General features: G+C 48.3%; 1 protein-coding gene across 1 annotated transcript; it reads left to right on the top strand.

Annotated features, from left to right (window-relative positions):
• Positions 1-14,629, top strand: HEATR6 (HEAT repeat containing 6). The gene is made up of 20 exons (XM_071765000.1): positions 1-233; positions 909-1,016; positions 1,419-1,559; positions 2,596-2,711; positions 3,082-3,196; positions 3,458-3,559; positions 3,990-4,127; positions 5,262-5,554; positions 5,912-6,089; positions 6,399-6,605; positions 7,123-7,222; positions 7,430-7,788; positions 8,641-8,763; positions 9,339-9,425; positions 9,622-9,756; positions 10,888-11,010; positions 11,720-11,844; positions 12,453-12,549; positions 12,948-13,152; positions 13,608-14,629. The coding sequence occupies exons 1-20, from the start codon at positions 15-17 to the stop codon at positions 14,156-14,158; spliced, it is 3,522 nt and encodes a 1,173-aa protein (XP_071621101.1). The 5' UTR covers positions 1-14; the 3' UTR covers positions 14,159-14,629.
• The last annotated feature ends 1,535 nt before the right edge of the window (positions 14,630-16,164 follow it).

Below are 16,164 nucleotides of genomic sequence, written 5' to 3'. Positions count from 1 at the left end.
AGGTGCGGGTTGCCATGGCGACGGTTCCGCCGGAAAGACAGAAGATGGCAGCGGTGGCGGCGGAGGAGCCGGACCCGGGCGGTTCTTTCCGCCGGTGCCTGGCCCGGCTGGGTGCCCTGCGGCCTCAGCTCGGTGCCGAGCGTCCCGACGATGCCCGCCGTACCGAGCTGCACCTCCTCTTCGATCAGCTCATCTCCGAGAGCTGCGGGCCCGCGGCCGGGCCCAGCCCTCAGGTACCGCGGCGCCGGAGGTGCCTCCGCCCTAGCAGGGTTTTCCCACCCTTCTCCCAACCTCCTTCCACCCTTCTCCCAGCCTTCTCTCCAGGGCCTTGTTCCCTTCCCACATCCCCGGTTCCGTTCCCCAGCTCTCGGCTGCCCCGGGCCGGGGCCCTGGGAGGTGACACGGGTGGGACTGCGGGGTCTCGGCGGATGTCACAGTCCCCGTTCAATAGTAAAAAATGTTCATGGCTTAAAGCAGTCCCTGGGTGCTGTGTTCTTACAGGGTTGATGTTGTTTGGTTATTGCACTCCGAGCAGTGCTGACTTGGCTTTATTTTATTCCCAGACTGGTCACGCTTTGCATGTGGGAATTAATTTGGGACACTGCCCTCCCCCTACCCTCCACCTGTTCCTTACTGTAGCTTTGTATTTTCCTTTAGCCATAATTTAGGGCTTTGCTTTTGCTCCAGTGTTTAAGGGGGAGGTGGTGTGTGAGCAGGAGTGCTGCAGTTTGAATCCCCATCCCTGTATGGGAGTGGAATGAGGAGAAGCTGGAGCTTCATTCCTGACATTGTCCCTGTGTTCTGGTGTCTGTGCAGATCTGCTGGTGTGATCAAAGCCTCTGCTGATGCTGTGGTTTCCACCCTGCTTTTGTAGTGTCTGAACAACAAACCAAGGCTTTCTTTTCCAGGATGTTTGTGCTCTGCTTGTCCAAGCCTGTCAGCTGGTTCACCTTGAGCAGGAACATCTTGTCAGCAAAGTTTGTCAGCTTATCCATCACTTGCTTAACAGATTTCAGGTATGGAGTGTTTGGCTTTTTCCTTTCTTTGCCTGTGTTCTGGCTCCCTGCTCCCCCATGAAGCCAGGGATGCTTTCTGTCTCTTTTTGTGGAGCTATGGAGCCAACCTTCGAGCAGAGTTTCTTGGATTTTCACCGTGTTGCTGCTTTATTCTTAGCTGAGGTTCTGCCCCGTGGCTCTGGTGTGTTTCCTCCTGTAAAGCCAGCTCTCACTCAGCAGCCAGGCACCATCAGAAATACTCCTGGGTTACAGAACACAGGTGTTGGTTTATCCACTTGCCTCTGATGGTGTGTAACTTCAACAGGCAGATCACCTGTGTCTGTAGCCAATACATCTGGCTGTACTGACTCCAGAAGTATGTGACAATGTTTTCTTGACCACAGCTCTTTTCTGTCACAACAGGTGATGGTTGATGAACAGAACTTGAATTTTCTTCTTTCCTACTGCATCTCTGCTCTTAAGGAGTGCAGCTCTTGGACACATGTTGAAATCCTGCAAGCCTTAGCAGCTCTTGTTTACAATAATGGACCTAAATGTCAGCAGGTGAGTTTACAAGCTAGGAGAAAGTAACTGCAAAGATATTTGCACCCTTTTGCTGTTCTCCTTTTTCTTTCTTTTTGAGGAAAAAAACCCCAGTATCACGTTCTCAAATCACCACACTTTTTATGGTAAGAATAATCCCATCTAAGTAGTGACTGATAGTTGTGGACAAGTGGAGTTTCAGGTGTGATTACTGATAATCAGCAGATAATGAGATTCTTGCCATGCCAGACAGCTCTGTGTTACTGAGGGCTGCAGCTGTGGGGAACATCTGGCCTCAGCCAAGGACCTGCTGCTAAGAAGGGCACCAGGCTGCAGACTGAGCACCCTGCTCCTCTGGCAGGAAGGACATGGGGAGCTTCACAGTGCTCAGCAGTCTCCACTGGGGATCCTGACATTTATCCTGTAAGCAGATCAGGTCTGTGGTGTGTGGTGGTGTCCTGCTTTCAGCTGGGACAGAGCTCACTTCCTTCTCAGGAGCTGGAATGGTGCTGGTTTGAATTCAGCATGGGACTGGGGATGAGAAGGATGTTGATGATACCACTGATGGTTTTAGTTGTTGCTGAGCCATCAAGGACTTTTCAGCTCCTGAGCTTTGCAGGAAGGTCCTTGTTGCTGCAGTGTGAGTGGTGTTGGTGGGTGTGTTGGGTTCCCCAGCTGGCACCAGCCCTTGGCAGCTTTCTGCTGCTGGCCTGGGCTGGGGGGTGGCAATGCTCCTGGTTCTGGAGCTGCCAGCTTGCCAAGGTGTGAAGCCTGTGTAACCACAGTGCTTGTTCCTGACTTAGCTCCATGTCTGGGAGGGAAGCATAAGCTGGGATTCATTCTGAACCACGCTCACACTTGATGTTTTTAAACACAAAATAAGAGAACATTTTCATCTCATTTTTTATAAACGTGACTTGTCTGTGGCGCCTGAAATCACAGCTGACAAATCTCTTTCTTTTTCTCGGGGCTTAGAAATGTTTAGCTACCACACAGTAGAACCAGGAGGCTGAGGGAAGAGCACTGACCCCTAATGACTTCTGGTGGTTTGTTTTAGTATCTCCCGGATCTGCTGGGCCAGACAGGGCTCTTGGTGCAGCTCAGTGATTCTGCTCAGCCCGACGCGGAGCTCCGGAGGGCAGCGGTGCGCAGCATGGCAAACCTGTGTCTCAGGTGTGTGCTCAGCTGGGGCACTGGGGGCTTGAGAGGGTGTCCATGTGGCAGCACAGACAGCTCTTCCTCTCTGGTTTGGCTAGGAACAGCAAATTCAGCACCAAATATGTTCATGCTTGTGCATAGAATCTAAAACTTTAGGCCTCGAGATACTGTATGATCTGTGGATAAAGCCATAAACTTCCAGAAATAATACATTATAGACAGTAGTTTAGGGAAGAAAAGAAGTGTTGTGCCATCTGGTGATTCTTTGGGTTACTGTTGAACGAGGCGTGCTCAGCTACAAGTTCTTTTGGATCTGAGCTTGTGTAACTTCATGAAACTGTGGAACAGGCTGTAACCCAACCTTTGTCTCCTGCTTTAATTGTAGTGTGCCTGGACAGCCATACCTGGATGAGCCCTACAGAAGTGTCTGCTTCCAAACCTTTTTAAGTGTTCTGCAGTCCTCAAAGACCTCTGACATAGATGATATCACTTTTTGCTTGGTGAGTGTGAGTCAAATTGTTTGGGTGGCTCTAATTAGGGGAATGTGCTGGCTGGAATACTGGAAATTGGGATATGTGAAACTTGGAATATTGTCAACTGGGATTTTGCTTGAATAATCTATTTTTTAAAACTAAACATTACAAATTGTCCCAATGATTGTGCCAAGCAAAACCATAATTGCCTAGAAGATCACTTGAAAGGTGTGAACATCCAGTGTTTTGGGAAGGAGAAGTAAGTAATTTTGTGGTTTTGGTTTGCAGTTGCTGCAGAGTGCACTGAAAGGTATCCAGTCACTGCTGAACGGTGGGAAGATGAAACTGATGCAGGGTGACCAAACTGGAGCTCTTCTTGCAGTATTAAAGGTAAATACTTAAATCCACCTTGAGAAAGAGGCAGGCACTGGAATTTATACGTTCCAGATGTTTAATGGGAAGGAGGAGGGAAAGAGGAGAAAGAAAGGAATAGAAAAGCCTGGGTGTGAGGGGAAAATGTAATGTGAGAGGTACAGGAGGAGACATTCAGATTCTCTCACAGCATTTTAACACTCCCCACAAAAAAAAAAGTGAGAGAAAGATGGGAGGCTCATTTTTTTTGTACCTGTTTGAAGTCCTCCTGGAGCCAGTTGACTTTCAGATGCTGCATGGGTGCTGTTCCACAGCCTGGAGGAGAGGCAGGGCCTGAGGGAAGGATCACAAACCCGACCGAAAAACTGCCCAGCACCTGAGTAAACACCCAGCAAATCTTTGTGTGTCAGAAGGGGAAAGCATGCTGAGCTCTCTGTTCCTCTTCCAGAAATGTATGTTTCATGGGCTGCCAGGCCTGAGCATAGAAGTGCCCCCAGCCTTGTACCCAGCTCCTCTGCCACAGTATGACCGGAGCTCCCCCGTCAAACCCGACCCATCGGAACCGGGAGCCTTGAAGCAGCCAGGGGTGAGCTGGGCTGACACTGATCCTCCTGTGTGCTTGTTGTGCTTGTTGTGCCTGTGTTCCTGGGGCTGTGAGTTACCTGAGGGGGTACCAGTGACTGGCAGGCTCTGTGTGGCCTGAGCTGGTGGTGCCTTTCCTGTGCTTTGGAAGTGTCGGTGATAAATCTGTGCTGAGGAAAGCTGCTGTGTGAAGAGAGGCCAGGAGCAAACAGCTCTGCAGAGCTCAGTTCTCCTGAGTTAAGCTGTGTGCATCCATTATTCATCTCTAGCCAAGAATTCCTGGCCTGCAGACATGGGAATGGTGCCTACAGATTGGCCACAGCTTTTTAATTTATAAGTTACCTTTTCTCTCCTAACACTTGCACAGTTGTTTGGCTCTTTCTTGGGGAAGCCAAGTTCATCTAAACTGAATTCCTGCCCCCTCCCCATCTGCTCTGCTTAACCCTTCTACAGGTTATTTTTTAACCCTGTAAATATTTCAGATTACTGATTATCTGAGAGGCATTAGAGAAAATAAAGTTGTATAGTCATGTTGACTTGTTTCTTTTTCTATGTTAAGTACCCACTGGACATCTGAAAGACCCACAGAAGTGTTTAATGTTCCTCTTTAATCACTTCATGTGAAATATGATTGTTAACAAGAAGTTTTGCTGGGAATCTTTTGCTTTACTAATGAAGAATCCAAAGCTTAGTTTTTGATGCTGTTCAAATTTAAACTGCCTACTTACACTGGGGTGTTACAATACTGATATTACTGTTGCTGCCAATAAGGCTTTCAGATAGTGCAGAAGTGACTGCTTCTCTAGGTACAGCATTGCACATACATGTAATTGCACTTACATGCAGTATTTTTGCATCAGAACATACAAAATAGCTGTGCTAGTTCTTGGCTAACCTAAATCTCATCCAAAAAAACTCATTTACAAACTTGTATAATATGATGTGGATGTACTGTACAGCAGGCATGATTTATTATATTTAACTCTGCTTTTATTCTGGTTTAGCAGTTGGTTTTTCTTTCAAATGAGACCTTTTTTCCTTCATAAAAGATTTACAGCTATGAAGTGTTTGCACATCTTTCTAGATACTTCTTGAAAAGAATAAAGAAAAAAATAAAGAGTTTTTTGTTTTCTCTTAGAACCGAAGAAAAAAGTCCAAGGGGAAGCAAAAGAAAGGAGAGTTTGGGGCAGAAGAAAGAGAAGATCTGGGCAATGCAGGAAAAGAATCAGTTGTTGGAGCTGAAATGCAGAAATTACACTTGAGGGATGTGCAGAAAAGTCCTTGTTCAGATCCTCGAAGTCGTGCATCAGATGTTGCACGTGTGCCTGCTGGGAAGGATCACTTGTCCTCACATTATCCAAGCTGGAAAAGAATCAGCAGCAGTGAGTCAGAGTATTCTGATGCTGAAGGTGGAATACAGAGCAAAATGAGGTGATTTTTGTTGGTGTAGACATAAAGCTGCCCGTTACAGTTTAAGCTCCTGTGTGGTGCTAAAGCATTCGTTTTGTTCCTGTAGATCTGGCACAAATCGTGTTTCTGAGCAGACTCTGACACTCCCACAGGATCCTTGAATCAAAACTGCTGAGGAAATCACTTTTTCTTTTGATTTGTGTGGTGTTATAGGATTGGAAGGCAGAAATGTGTATTGGTTTGAAAGTAAATTTGTTCTTTCTGTACTTGGTCTAAAAATGTCTTTTCTCACCTAGCCACTAATTTAAGTGAAAGAGGTTAAGTCCATTACTTTGCTGCTATTTCATTAATCTTTTTGTTGTCTTTTTTTTTTCCAAGATCCTATCAAGCCAGTGTTCGTCAAGGGGCTCTGGCCTGCTTCCTCTCTGCTATAAAATCCATAGAAAAAAGAGTTCTGTATGGCTACTGGTCAGCATTTGTTCCTGATGCACCTGGTATTGGCAGCCCCCAGTCTGTGTCCTTGATGACTATTGCTTTAAAGGACCCTTCTCCAAAGGTGAGGCAGTTCTGGGGAGGCAAAGTGTTATTTAATCCCAGTTATATTAATCCCAGTTAATCAGAGCTGTCTTCTCCAGCCTCCAGTAGGTACTTTGGTTACTCCATGTTGCTTGGTCAGTGTACCACAAAAAATAAGAGAATGTGATGGTTAAGGAAACCAAGGATTAGTTGTATTCTGCTTGAAGTTATGAGACAAGATAGCCAGAAGTTTCTCTTGCTGGAGAAAGATGCTTCATAAACTTTAAAACCTTTCATCAGCTCGAGGGAGGTATTGAAAGTGGGTAACAGAGATGTTTTGTCATTTCAGACCCGTGCCTGTGCTCTTCAGGTTCTCTCAGCCATCCTGGAAGGTTCTAAGCAGTTTCTGTCAGTTGCTGAAGATGCCACTGATCACAAGAGGGCTTTCACTCCCTTCTCTGTCACCATGGCCTCCAGCATCCGGGAGCTGCACCGCTGCCTGCTGCTTGCCCTGGTGGCAGAGTCCTCTTCTCAAACACTGACACAAATAATCAAGGTAGCTGTACTGGGAATGGGTCAAGTGCTGCCTCACAGATGATACTTGTCTCTAGACCAAGGCTTGGAGAAAGATTGCACAGAAATTCCTGCATCTGCTGAGGACTAAGGTGGTGGTGGGGAAAAAACGTCTGTCTTCTCACAAGGCTTCCTACTTGGTTTCTTTTCTCTTTAGCACAGTTGCTAAAGAGAAGCAGTTGTGTAGCCTTTTTGGAGCTGAGTGAACCTAAGAAATTATTCTGAATACTCACATTGGCTTGAAAGCTGGAATCCAAATTAAAAAAGCTTTCCATGGGCTACTGGAATTGCTTGGTCTTTATGCCAGGTCACAGCAGTTTAATACTTGTTCTTAGGAGCCAAGTTTGGAAGCAGTTTTCAAAGAGCAGGTAATTGGGGCGTTTGTTTTCAGGTGCCCTCAGATAATTAGCTGTCTAAATGACCTAAATTGCAAATGTAAAAACAAATCTGCTGGAGGCCAGGCTGACACTGTAACCACCACTCCACGTGTGTTCTTTCAGTGCCTTGCAAATTTGGTTTCCAACGCACCCTACAGCCGCTTAAAACCCGGATTGCTGACAAGAGTTTGGAACCAGATAAAGCCTTACATTTGTCATAAAGGTGTGTTCTGTTTGGCTGGAGCCTCTTTATGTGTGTTGTATCTTAATTCAGCATTGGTTGTTACAAAATAGTTGTGGATTTTTTTTTTTCCTTCTCTTTGCATGTACGTTATGGTCTCTCTTGTCTGAAGCTGCTGCAGGATGCTGATGTGTCAGCGTGTCGCTAACAAAATGGCTTTTTGTTCCCCTGCCCTGTTCTCTCTTACAGATGTTAATGTCAGAGTGTCTAGTCTCACATTATTAGGGGCCATAATATCCACCCAAGCACCTTTACCAGAGGTGCAGTTACTTCTGCAGCAGCCCAGTTCCTCAGGGATGAGTAACAGCGGCAGCACAACCCCGCACCGCTCTGCTGCTCCTGAGCAGTGGAGGAAAGCACTGCCCCCAGAAGGGGATCCTGCAGATCCCCCACCAGGACCTGCAGCCTCAGAACCCTGCTGGCTTCTCCAGCTCTGCGTTTCCATCGTTGTTCTGCCTCTAATGGATTCCTATTCTGACACTGATGCCAACTTACCCTCCGTCTCCGTTGTCTACGAGCCCTGTCCCCTTCGGCTGGAATCCTTACAGGTGGGATGAGCAGCCTGGGACAAGACCCAGTTACCTCCTGGCAGCCTAACCATGGCTCCTTGCTCATTCCATGGGATTTAGGCTGAAGCATTTGTTAGCACAGTGTGTCTGAGCCTCCGTGACTGGAGGAGCAGGAACACAGCACAACCCTCCTGCTGCAAACCTGCTGCGCAGAGCTCATCTGCCTGGGGGTTTTGTTACCTCTGTTATTTTTAAATATTGGTTGTGTGTGCTCCTGGCTGGAGGCTGTGAGTCTTGCCTGTTCAAACTCCTCCACACAGGCCCTAAATTAAAATTTTGCTAGAAAAATGGTGAGGAAGAGCCTTCTAAAAGAACAGTGCAAGGAACTATGATGGGAGGGCTAAAGGAGTAGTGTCAGTGTCAAGCCTGGCCCTTGAGTTTCTTCATGTAACCACAGAAGACAGTAAGATTTTGTGATGTGCCTCCTGAGGAGTATCACTCTTTTCTGGAACAACAAATATTTGTTAAATTCATCCTCACAGACTGCAGCAGCAGGAGGTACAGAATGTGCTGCTCTCAGAGGCACTCTTGTGTAGTGCTCTAGCTACAGGACACCTTGCTTCCAGTAAATAATTGATTGTGTTGCTACCTGATAGGGCTTCTGTGGCCTTGGTTTTTTTTTTTTTTTTGAGCAAGATAATGGAACAGGGAGGGTTTTAATTAGATGCTGTATTCTGCAAGTTGTGCTGCAAGGTGTATCTGTTACATCCAAGTTTAGTATATGGTTCCAGTGTTGGTTAGCCCAGTAACATTCTCTCTATGTGCATTTGGGGTATCTTGGTTTAAGAGAAGGAAAAAATGCTGAATGGAATTTCTTCTGTTTGTGTTCAGGTGTTGGCTCTTCTTGTGAAAGGTTATTTCTCTGTGGCTCAGAGCTACTTCCTAGAACTTGGAGAGGTGGCTTGCATATGCATGGAAGAAATGGATCCATCCATTCAGCTTCATGGAGCCAAAGTAAGGAGCCTCAGAAAACATCAAGTCAGTTTTATCTGTTTAAAATTTATCAATTTTTATGGATGTGCTTGGCAAATACTGATGAGTGGTGATGAATATTCAACACATCTCTGTGTGGTGTAGCCCACCATAAAGAGATGGTGCTTGCTGGAGCTCTTTGGGAGGTGCAGAACCCTGACACTTTTTGATATTCACCTTCTGCTTCCAGTCTTGAACTACTAGCAGAATTTTGTTGCTTTGCTGAGTGATCAGGAAGCTTGGGAAATGCAAGGAGTATAACACTGGCCCTTCCCTGATTTAGCATCAGCTGGTGCAGGAACTGTAGCCTCTCACCCAAGGAAAGTTGAGAGATTCCCCTTTCCCATGGCAGTGTCCCAGGCTGTCCTAGCTGGAGGCTTTCTTACAGAAAGGGTTTTCCTCTAATGCCTTCACTAGCAGGGACAGAATAGAGACCAAAATAGAGACCTTATTTTATTCTCTAGGTAAGTCAGGATTGTCCTCGGGAAAGGTTGCCATGGTTTCTGGTACTGGAGTCATCCCTGATAAACACCTCCTTGCTTTTTGTTTCCTTGCAGCTCCTGGAGGAGCTGGGCACAGGGGTGCTGCAGCAGTACAGACCTGACTCAGGCACTGCCCCTGCTCAGAGAGTGCCAGTCAGTGTGGTAAGTGGGTGAGCTGCCCCCACAGCCCCACATCCCCCCTCACCCAGCTCTCCCAACACTCTGCAAAGGCTCTGGCATGGAAAGAGATCAACTGGTGGGAAGCAGAGTGGGGTTTGGTTCCCTGCAGCTTTGTAGGTCCTGGTACCTACTGTTTGATACCTGTTTGCTGAGATAACCCTGTCTGCTTCCTCTGTAGGTTGTCACTTTCTGGACCAAGGTGTTAGCTGGCCCCTTGCCTGGCACTCTCCAGAGCTCTCCACATGCCACTCTGCAGACCAGTGCCTGTGATGCCCTCTCCTCTATCTTGCCAGAAGCTTTCAGCTGTCTGCAGGTAGGAGAGCTCCATTGTTACCTGCTGAGGCTTTGTTCTTCTCTACCAGGCTGCAGCAGTATAAAACCTTTTAAAACTTATGTGGAGAGGGTAGAGAAACCTTCAAGGATTTTTTAATTTTTTTTTTTTTTTGGCCATTCTGAACAAGTTGTGGCTATTGAAGGCTGGAAAAGGCAACAATTAAACTGGGTCACAGAAGCTGTTTGGCCCTTTGCATGAATACTCATGATGCCCAGGAGATGGAGGGCAGGGACTGCATGAGGGAGGGGTGGAGGTGGTTGTTTTGCTGGTTAAGTCTTTGAAGAGACAGCTGAGCTAACAGCCACAGCCTGATGTTCACCAGTTTGTATGCATGTTTTTCCTTTTGTCTGGCTTTTAAGACACCAAACTCTGGTGATTGCCCTGGCAGAAGCAAACAAATGTCTTGGCCTTATTCTCCTTTTGCAACATGAAATATGCTTCTACACATGAAAGCCTTGGCAGCTTATCAGTGCTGCTTTGTGCAGCTCCTGTGTCACTGTGCCCTCCTTGCTGGGGAGTGCTCTGCCAGGTCTCCAGGAATTGCTGGTGCAGCAGTATTTCTGGAATTCTCCCCCTGGTTTCTCCAAGTACAGCATGTGCTCCATCACCCTGCACTTTGATCCTCTCCACTCTCTTGCCCCCTGGCCTTGTGGGGTCAAGTCAGTGCCCACTCTGACCCTTCACTCTGATGAGGCAAAGATCTTTGTCATGGGTTGGTAAATGGACAATCTGTCCAGGAGGAACTTCATCTGCCTGGCTGCCCTCGTTAGTGAAGGGGAAAGAGTAAAGTGAGACAGGAAAAAGCAACTGCTCCAGCCTGGCTCCCCTCCTGCAGGCCTTGCCTTCTGCCTTGGGCAAGAGTCATTGTTTTGGTTTCCTTTCTGCTTTTATCCCACCACAAGAAGACCACGTTTGCTGGGAGCATTCCCTTTTCCTCTGTGACACCCTGAGGTGCCAGGCAATGCACGTGACAGAAAAGAGCACACTCAGAGGGGTGGCTTCTGTAGGTTGCACGCGTGGGGGTCTTTCAGTGTGTTTGTCACTTGTCCCCTCTGTGGGACAGAGCCCTTCCCAGGTTCTCCCTGTATCCATGGCTGCTTGTCCTTGCAGAACGACCAGCAGATCCTGTGTGTCACACTGCTGCTTGGCCTCAACCACAGTGAGAACCCCCTGGTGAAAGCTGCTGCTGCACGAGCACTTGGGGTCTACATCCTCTTCTCTTGCCTTCGGCAGGTCAGCACTGGGCCCTTGTTCTTCTTCTGAGACATTTTTAGGGGGTTCTTCTGCAAGGAGTTGAACTTCCTCGTCACTTGTGGTCTGTAGCATGTTTATTACCTTTTCTTCACCATTTCCAGACCTGCTCTTGCCTTCTGTGTGGTGAACAGAACCAGCAGGGGCTTAAGTGAGATGAAGCAGGAGCCAGAGTGTGTGATAAGGGAGAGGAAAAGGAGGGAGGATCTTCCCCAAGCTCTTGGGGACAGGGATGGGAAACAGGGCTGGCACAGAGGAGCTGCAAGAGAAGAGGAGGAGAAGCAGCTGTAGAGCACTCTGGGGACTTTAACAGGTTCTTAATGTGAAGGCTTCAGTTTTGCTGAAAACTAAGAAGTAAGTACTATTTTGAGAAAAATGCTGTTTCATTTCCACAGAGACTCTGTAGGCTTTGCAGTGTGGTGGAAATGCAAGTGAAATGTAATGTGCCCTGGGAGAGGAGAGAAGTCAGGCAGCTCATCAGGGAGCTGGGAGGAGCAGTAACTTTTAGGAGTGGGATTTGATGAGTATGAAATTGGTGGTCCAGGTAGCTTTGTTAAAATCCAAAGTAACTGAAGTTGTCACCTTAAAAACGAGTACCTGCCTAGAGCTGGTGTCTGTGGAGAGATCCTTGGCCCTCAGAAGGCCAGAGTGTCCATGCTATTAAGGAAATCACCTGTTTTACCTTTTCCAGGATGTGATGTTTGTGGCAGACACAGCCAATGCCATCCTGACCTCCCTCCAGGACAAATCCCCCAACGTCCGTGCCAAGGCAGCTTGGGCCCTGGGCAACCTCACAGACACTCTGATCATCAACATGTACGTAAGCACCTTTGGCCCACTCAGCTCCTCTTTCTGCTCTACTTCGTGTCAAAAAAACCCCATAGGTGCTTCTTTTTAACCCCTTGCTGTGTCTGTGATACTGGATTGCAAGTATCCTGCGTCCCTCTTCGGTTAAGTTGTACAAACCTGTTTGGGTTTAGGGCTTTCTAATCATTAGTTCTGGAGCAGATTCCAAGTTTGCTTCTCAGTTTTCTATTTCTTGCAAGTTGCTTTGTGTAATTGCAGGTTCCCTGGCTACTCTCAATGTAACACAGAAGTAAGATTAATAAATATTTAACACTTCCTCAAATCAGGGCCTGAAAGCAGCCTAACCTACTGTTACATTTTTAACAGGGGAACAGTTATCATATATTCCTGCTAAACAATTGCCTCTGAGCAATTCATTGCCCTCTGTTTTTTATTACAGACTTAATGCATTGCTAACTGGCTTTCTTGCATTGAGAGTTTGGTTTTAAATTAATAAACATAGTGGTCACATGTAGGAAGCTCTGCCTTACATATCAGCCTTCTGAAGAGGGGAGGTTGTAAAGGATTGTATCCCATCTCTGGGCTGTTTCCTTTCACTGGGCAATTCTCCTGCTTAGGGAAACGATGGGACAGAGTTTTCAGGAGGAATTTTCTGATGTTTTGCTGTTGAAAATGTTACGGTCTGCGACTGAAGCATCCAAGGACAGAGACAAGGTATGGCTGAGGGGGAGGAGGGTGGAGTTGTTCTGTGCTTAACTCCTGCATTTTTAGCTTAAAGAAGAAAGGGGGGGAAAAGGCAGTGGTTGCTTAGGGGCATTTTTCCCCAGCAGTTGAGGAGCTGCAGCTCAGCATCCTCTGCTGCTGGGAGGTTCCCCACCTTGTTTGGCCCATGGGGCATCTGACTGTGGTGTTCCACAGCTCAGGGCTGGGGTTGGGTTGGGTCTTTCCAGGGTGACCACTTGCAGATTGATCTTTTTGGTGCCATTTAGGAAATCACCAGACAATCAGACACCACCAGTCTGATTCCAGATGTGTTGGCTCCAGGCAGGATCTGGCAGCAGCCACAACAAAAGCTTTTTGGGATGGGTTTTCCTCATGTCCCTGTGTTCCAGGTGAAGAGCAACGCCGTCCGGGCCCTGGGCAACGTGCTGCATTTCCTCCAGCCCCATCATGTAGGTGACCCCAGGTTCAGGGAAGCCATGGAGGAGGCTCTGCAGGCCCTGATTTCCACTGTGGGGAGTGAGGCCACCATGAAGGTGCGCTGGAACGCCTGCTACGCCCTGGGGAACGTGTTTAAGAACCCTGCCCTGCCCCTGGGTGAGTGGCCTGTCCCCTGGGTGGGTGGCCTGTCCCCTGGGTGGGTGGCCTGTCCCCTGGGTTTGCTCTGCAGGCTGGGGGGCTCTGTGAAAAGTGGGGAGAAAGCAAAGAGGGCTGAGTTGTGCTGTCCTGACTTCCCCAGGACATTCCCCAGGGAAACGGGCTGGGGTTCTGCCAGGCACAGCTGGGATGTGTCACACTGCAAAGGAGCAGGAGGAAGGGGTTGGAGCTGGGAATAGATGCAAATTGTCACTTTTTCCTCTTGCATACATTCAGATGGGTTTTTAAGTAAGTTTTCATTTCATAGCCACTGATTATCTCCCTGAGACAAGAATAAATACAGAATATGTAAGCCCATTAAATACTTAGGAGCTACATTTAGAGTTGCATAATTTGACTGACTGACTTTTGGGTTTTGATGGGTTTTTTTTTGGTGTTTTTTTTTTTTTTTTTAGGAGAGGCTCCTTGGAGCACAGAAGCATACAGTGCCCTTTCCTCAGTGGTGAAGTCCTGCAAGAATTTTAAAGTCCGCATCAAGTCAGCCATGGCCCTCTCCATCCCTAGGGACAGGGAATGCTATGGCTCCACGGAGCAGTTCTGCCACATCTGGAGTGCCCTGGTGGAAGCCTTGCAAAAGAGTGAGGACACTGAGGATTTCCTGGAATTCAAGTACAGTGCCAGCCTCAGGACACAGATCTGCCAGGCCCTGCTGCATTTGTTAAGCCTGGCACAGAGCACTGACCTGCCAGGGATCTGGGAAACCCTGACAGAAAATGGGGATGCCATCAAATCCTACATCCTGCAATACCTGAAATCTGGAGGGGAGGAAAGTGAAGGTGGAACACACACAGACTTGGACGAGAGGGAGAGAGCACTGAAAGGAGCCATCCAGCATCTGGGGGGGCTGGAGGAACAGCTGGAGGGCAAAGCTTGGGCAAGAGTGTCTGGTTATCTGGAAGAAGTCTTGGCCAACCATGCCAATGCTGCTGAGTTAACAGAGGCTTAGAGAGAACACCTCTTCCAGGGACCAAGGACTTGCCCAGGGCAGAACAACACTGTTCCTTCCTCAGGGCAGCCAGGAGAGAAGTTCCCTCTTGGTGGTGTTAAGCAATTGATATAAAAATTACTAAAATTGTTCACAATGCCTGATGAGAAGATCTGTAGAACTTTATTATCATTATTTAATTTATATTTGTGTTTACCAAAGTCTTAAGCTGTCCTCACTGAGGTTTTTTTTTGTACACTTAACTGTTACAGTATTGCCACTTGGAAAACAATTGCCTTTTCCTTCTTTGTATGTTTTATACCCCCAGCCTGGTCTCAGCCCAGCTGAAAGCATCCTGTTCCTAGTGCTGCTGCCTTCAAAATCACCTTTGTAAAGGAGGGGGATGGAAGAATTTTGTTTTCCTGAGCCCTGCAAATGTTGTCACTCCTTGGTTCCTGCAATAAACCTGAATTTGCCAATATTTGAATAATAGCTTAGAGCAAACACACTCTGCCTTTACCTGTTGGTGTCCCTGCCTTCCCTCAGCCTGTCTTCCACAAACTCCACATTCCTTGTTGCCAGGTAGGATCACAGAATGGGATGGAGCTGTGCTGTGTAAGCCAGAAAATTCCAAGCAGATCCTCCCAGGCTGGAACTCTGCCTCTCCCAGCAGTGCTGGAGCTCTCTCCTTGCCCTGGGGAGGTTCAGTGATGTTCCAACCCCCGAGGGTTTTGTTTTGCCCCACTCCCCTTCCTCCCCCAGCATGTTCTTCTGTTTGCTGTGTGCTGATAGCTGACCCGGGGCTCAGCTCTTGGGGGTTGCTGGGGACAAACTGACCCCCCCAGGCATGAGCAGGGTCTGTGTGGGGCTGGGAGGGGAGTGCCTGCTCCCCTGACCCCTGGAGGGTGTTTGAGCAGAGCTCAGCCCCAGCCCTGCCTCTCCTAAAAGCTTTTTGGGATCTGCAGGCTTGTTTTTCCCTCCTCACTGCTGGTTTTGGTGGGGCTCAAGTGGTCTGGGGGGATCCCAAACATCTTCAGAGTGATGGAGTCTTTTCTGTGTGGTGTTTGGGGCCTGATCCCTGCCCATTACCCCTGAAAACCACTGGGCCTGGACTGGCTGCCCAGGTTTGCTGACACCTGGAGCTGCCCCTGTGCTGTGCCACACAAAATCCTGGGGGGACTCTGTGTCCCAAGCATGGCCAGGCAGCAGACACAGGCTGTCCCCGTGCTGGATGTCCCTGCCAGCAGCCCACCCCCCATCTCAGGGGGGTTGGAATGGAGAAATCTCTGATCTTACCTGCCCAAGAAGCAGCTGGGAGCTGCTGGGATTCTCAACAGTGTGTAGCCAACCTCTTTGGTTCTAATAAAAGCTTTTTGAAGTCTCACCTGGCTCTGGAAACACCCAGGGGGTTGTAGACAGGGGGTGGAGAGGCAGGGGTTGGTTTTCACTCAGCTCCATCCAGCATCCTCCAGGGATGAGACAAACAGCAGCTGTGTGGCCTCTCCTGGCAGCACACGGGCACTGCTGGGGAGTCACAGGTTACAGGGGGTGGAGGGGGCAGCTGCAGAGTTTCAGGTCTGATTTCTCTGGGCAACAGTTGAAAAGCTTCTGTGTGGGGGCCCAGATTAGTGCTGGGACTCAGCTGTGCCTGGCCCCAGCCCCACAGAGTGTTTCTGGTGCTTGCAGTTGGGTGCTGGAGCAGAGCTGGGATTTCCTACCTGATGCTGAGGTCAGTGATGAGTTTTTTGGTGTCGTTATAGTGTCATTTGCTCATTTTTGGTGCGTGGTGGAGCAGTGTGGGCTGTGTGTGCCCTGTGCCCCCCTCTTGCTGCTCAGCACAGACAGACACAGCCTCTCCACGAGGTGCTCACACAGCGAGAGGCAGCACCTTCCCCACCCCGGCCAAGGTTTTATTGTTCTGCCTCTTTATTGTTGTGTTTACAAGCCCGGCCCTTTATAGGTTTGGTTTGGTTTGGTTTGGTTTTTTTTTCCCTATGAATAGTTTCAAGGAGAAGGTAATTACCTTA

This window comes from Heliangelus exortis, chromosome 21 (assembly GCF_036169615.1).
Source record: "Heliangelus exortis chromosome 21, bHelExo1.hap1, whole genome shotgun sequence".
NCBI classification, from domain to species: domain Eukaryota; kingdom Metazoa; phylum Chordata; class Aves; order Apodiformes; family Trochilidae; genus Heliangelus; species Heliangelus exortis.
The sequence above is the reverse complement of the archived record's forward strand: the minus strand, read 5'-3'. Positions and strand labels throughout refer to the sequence as shown.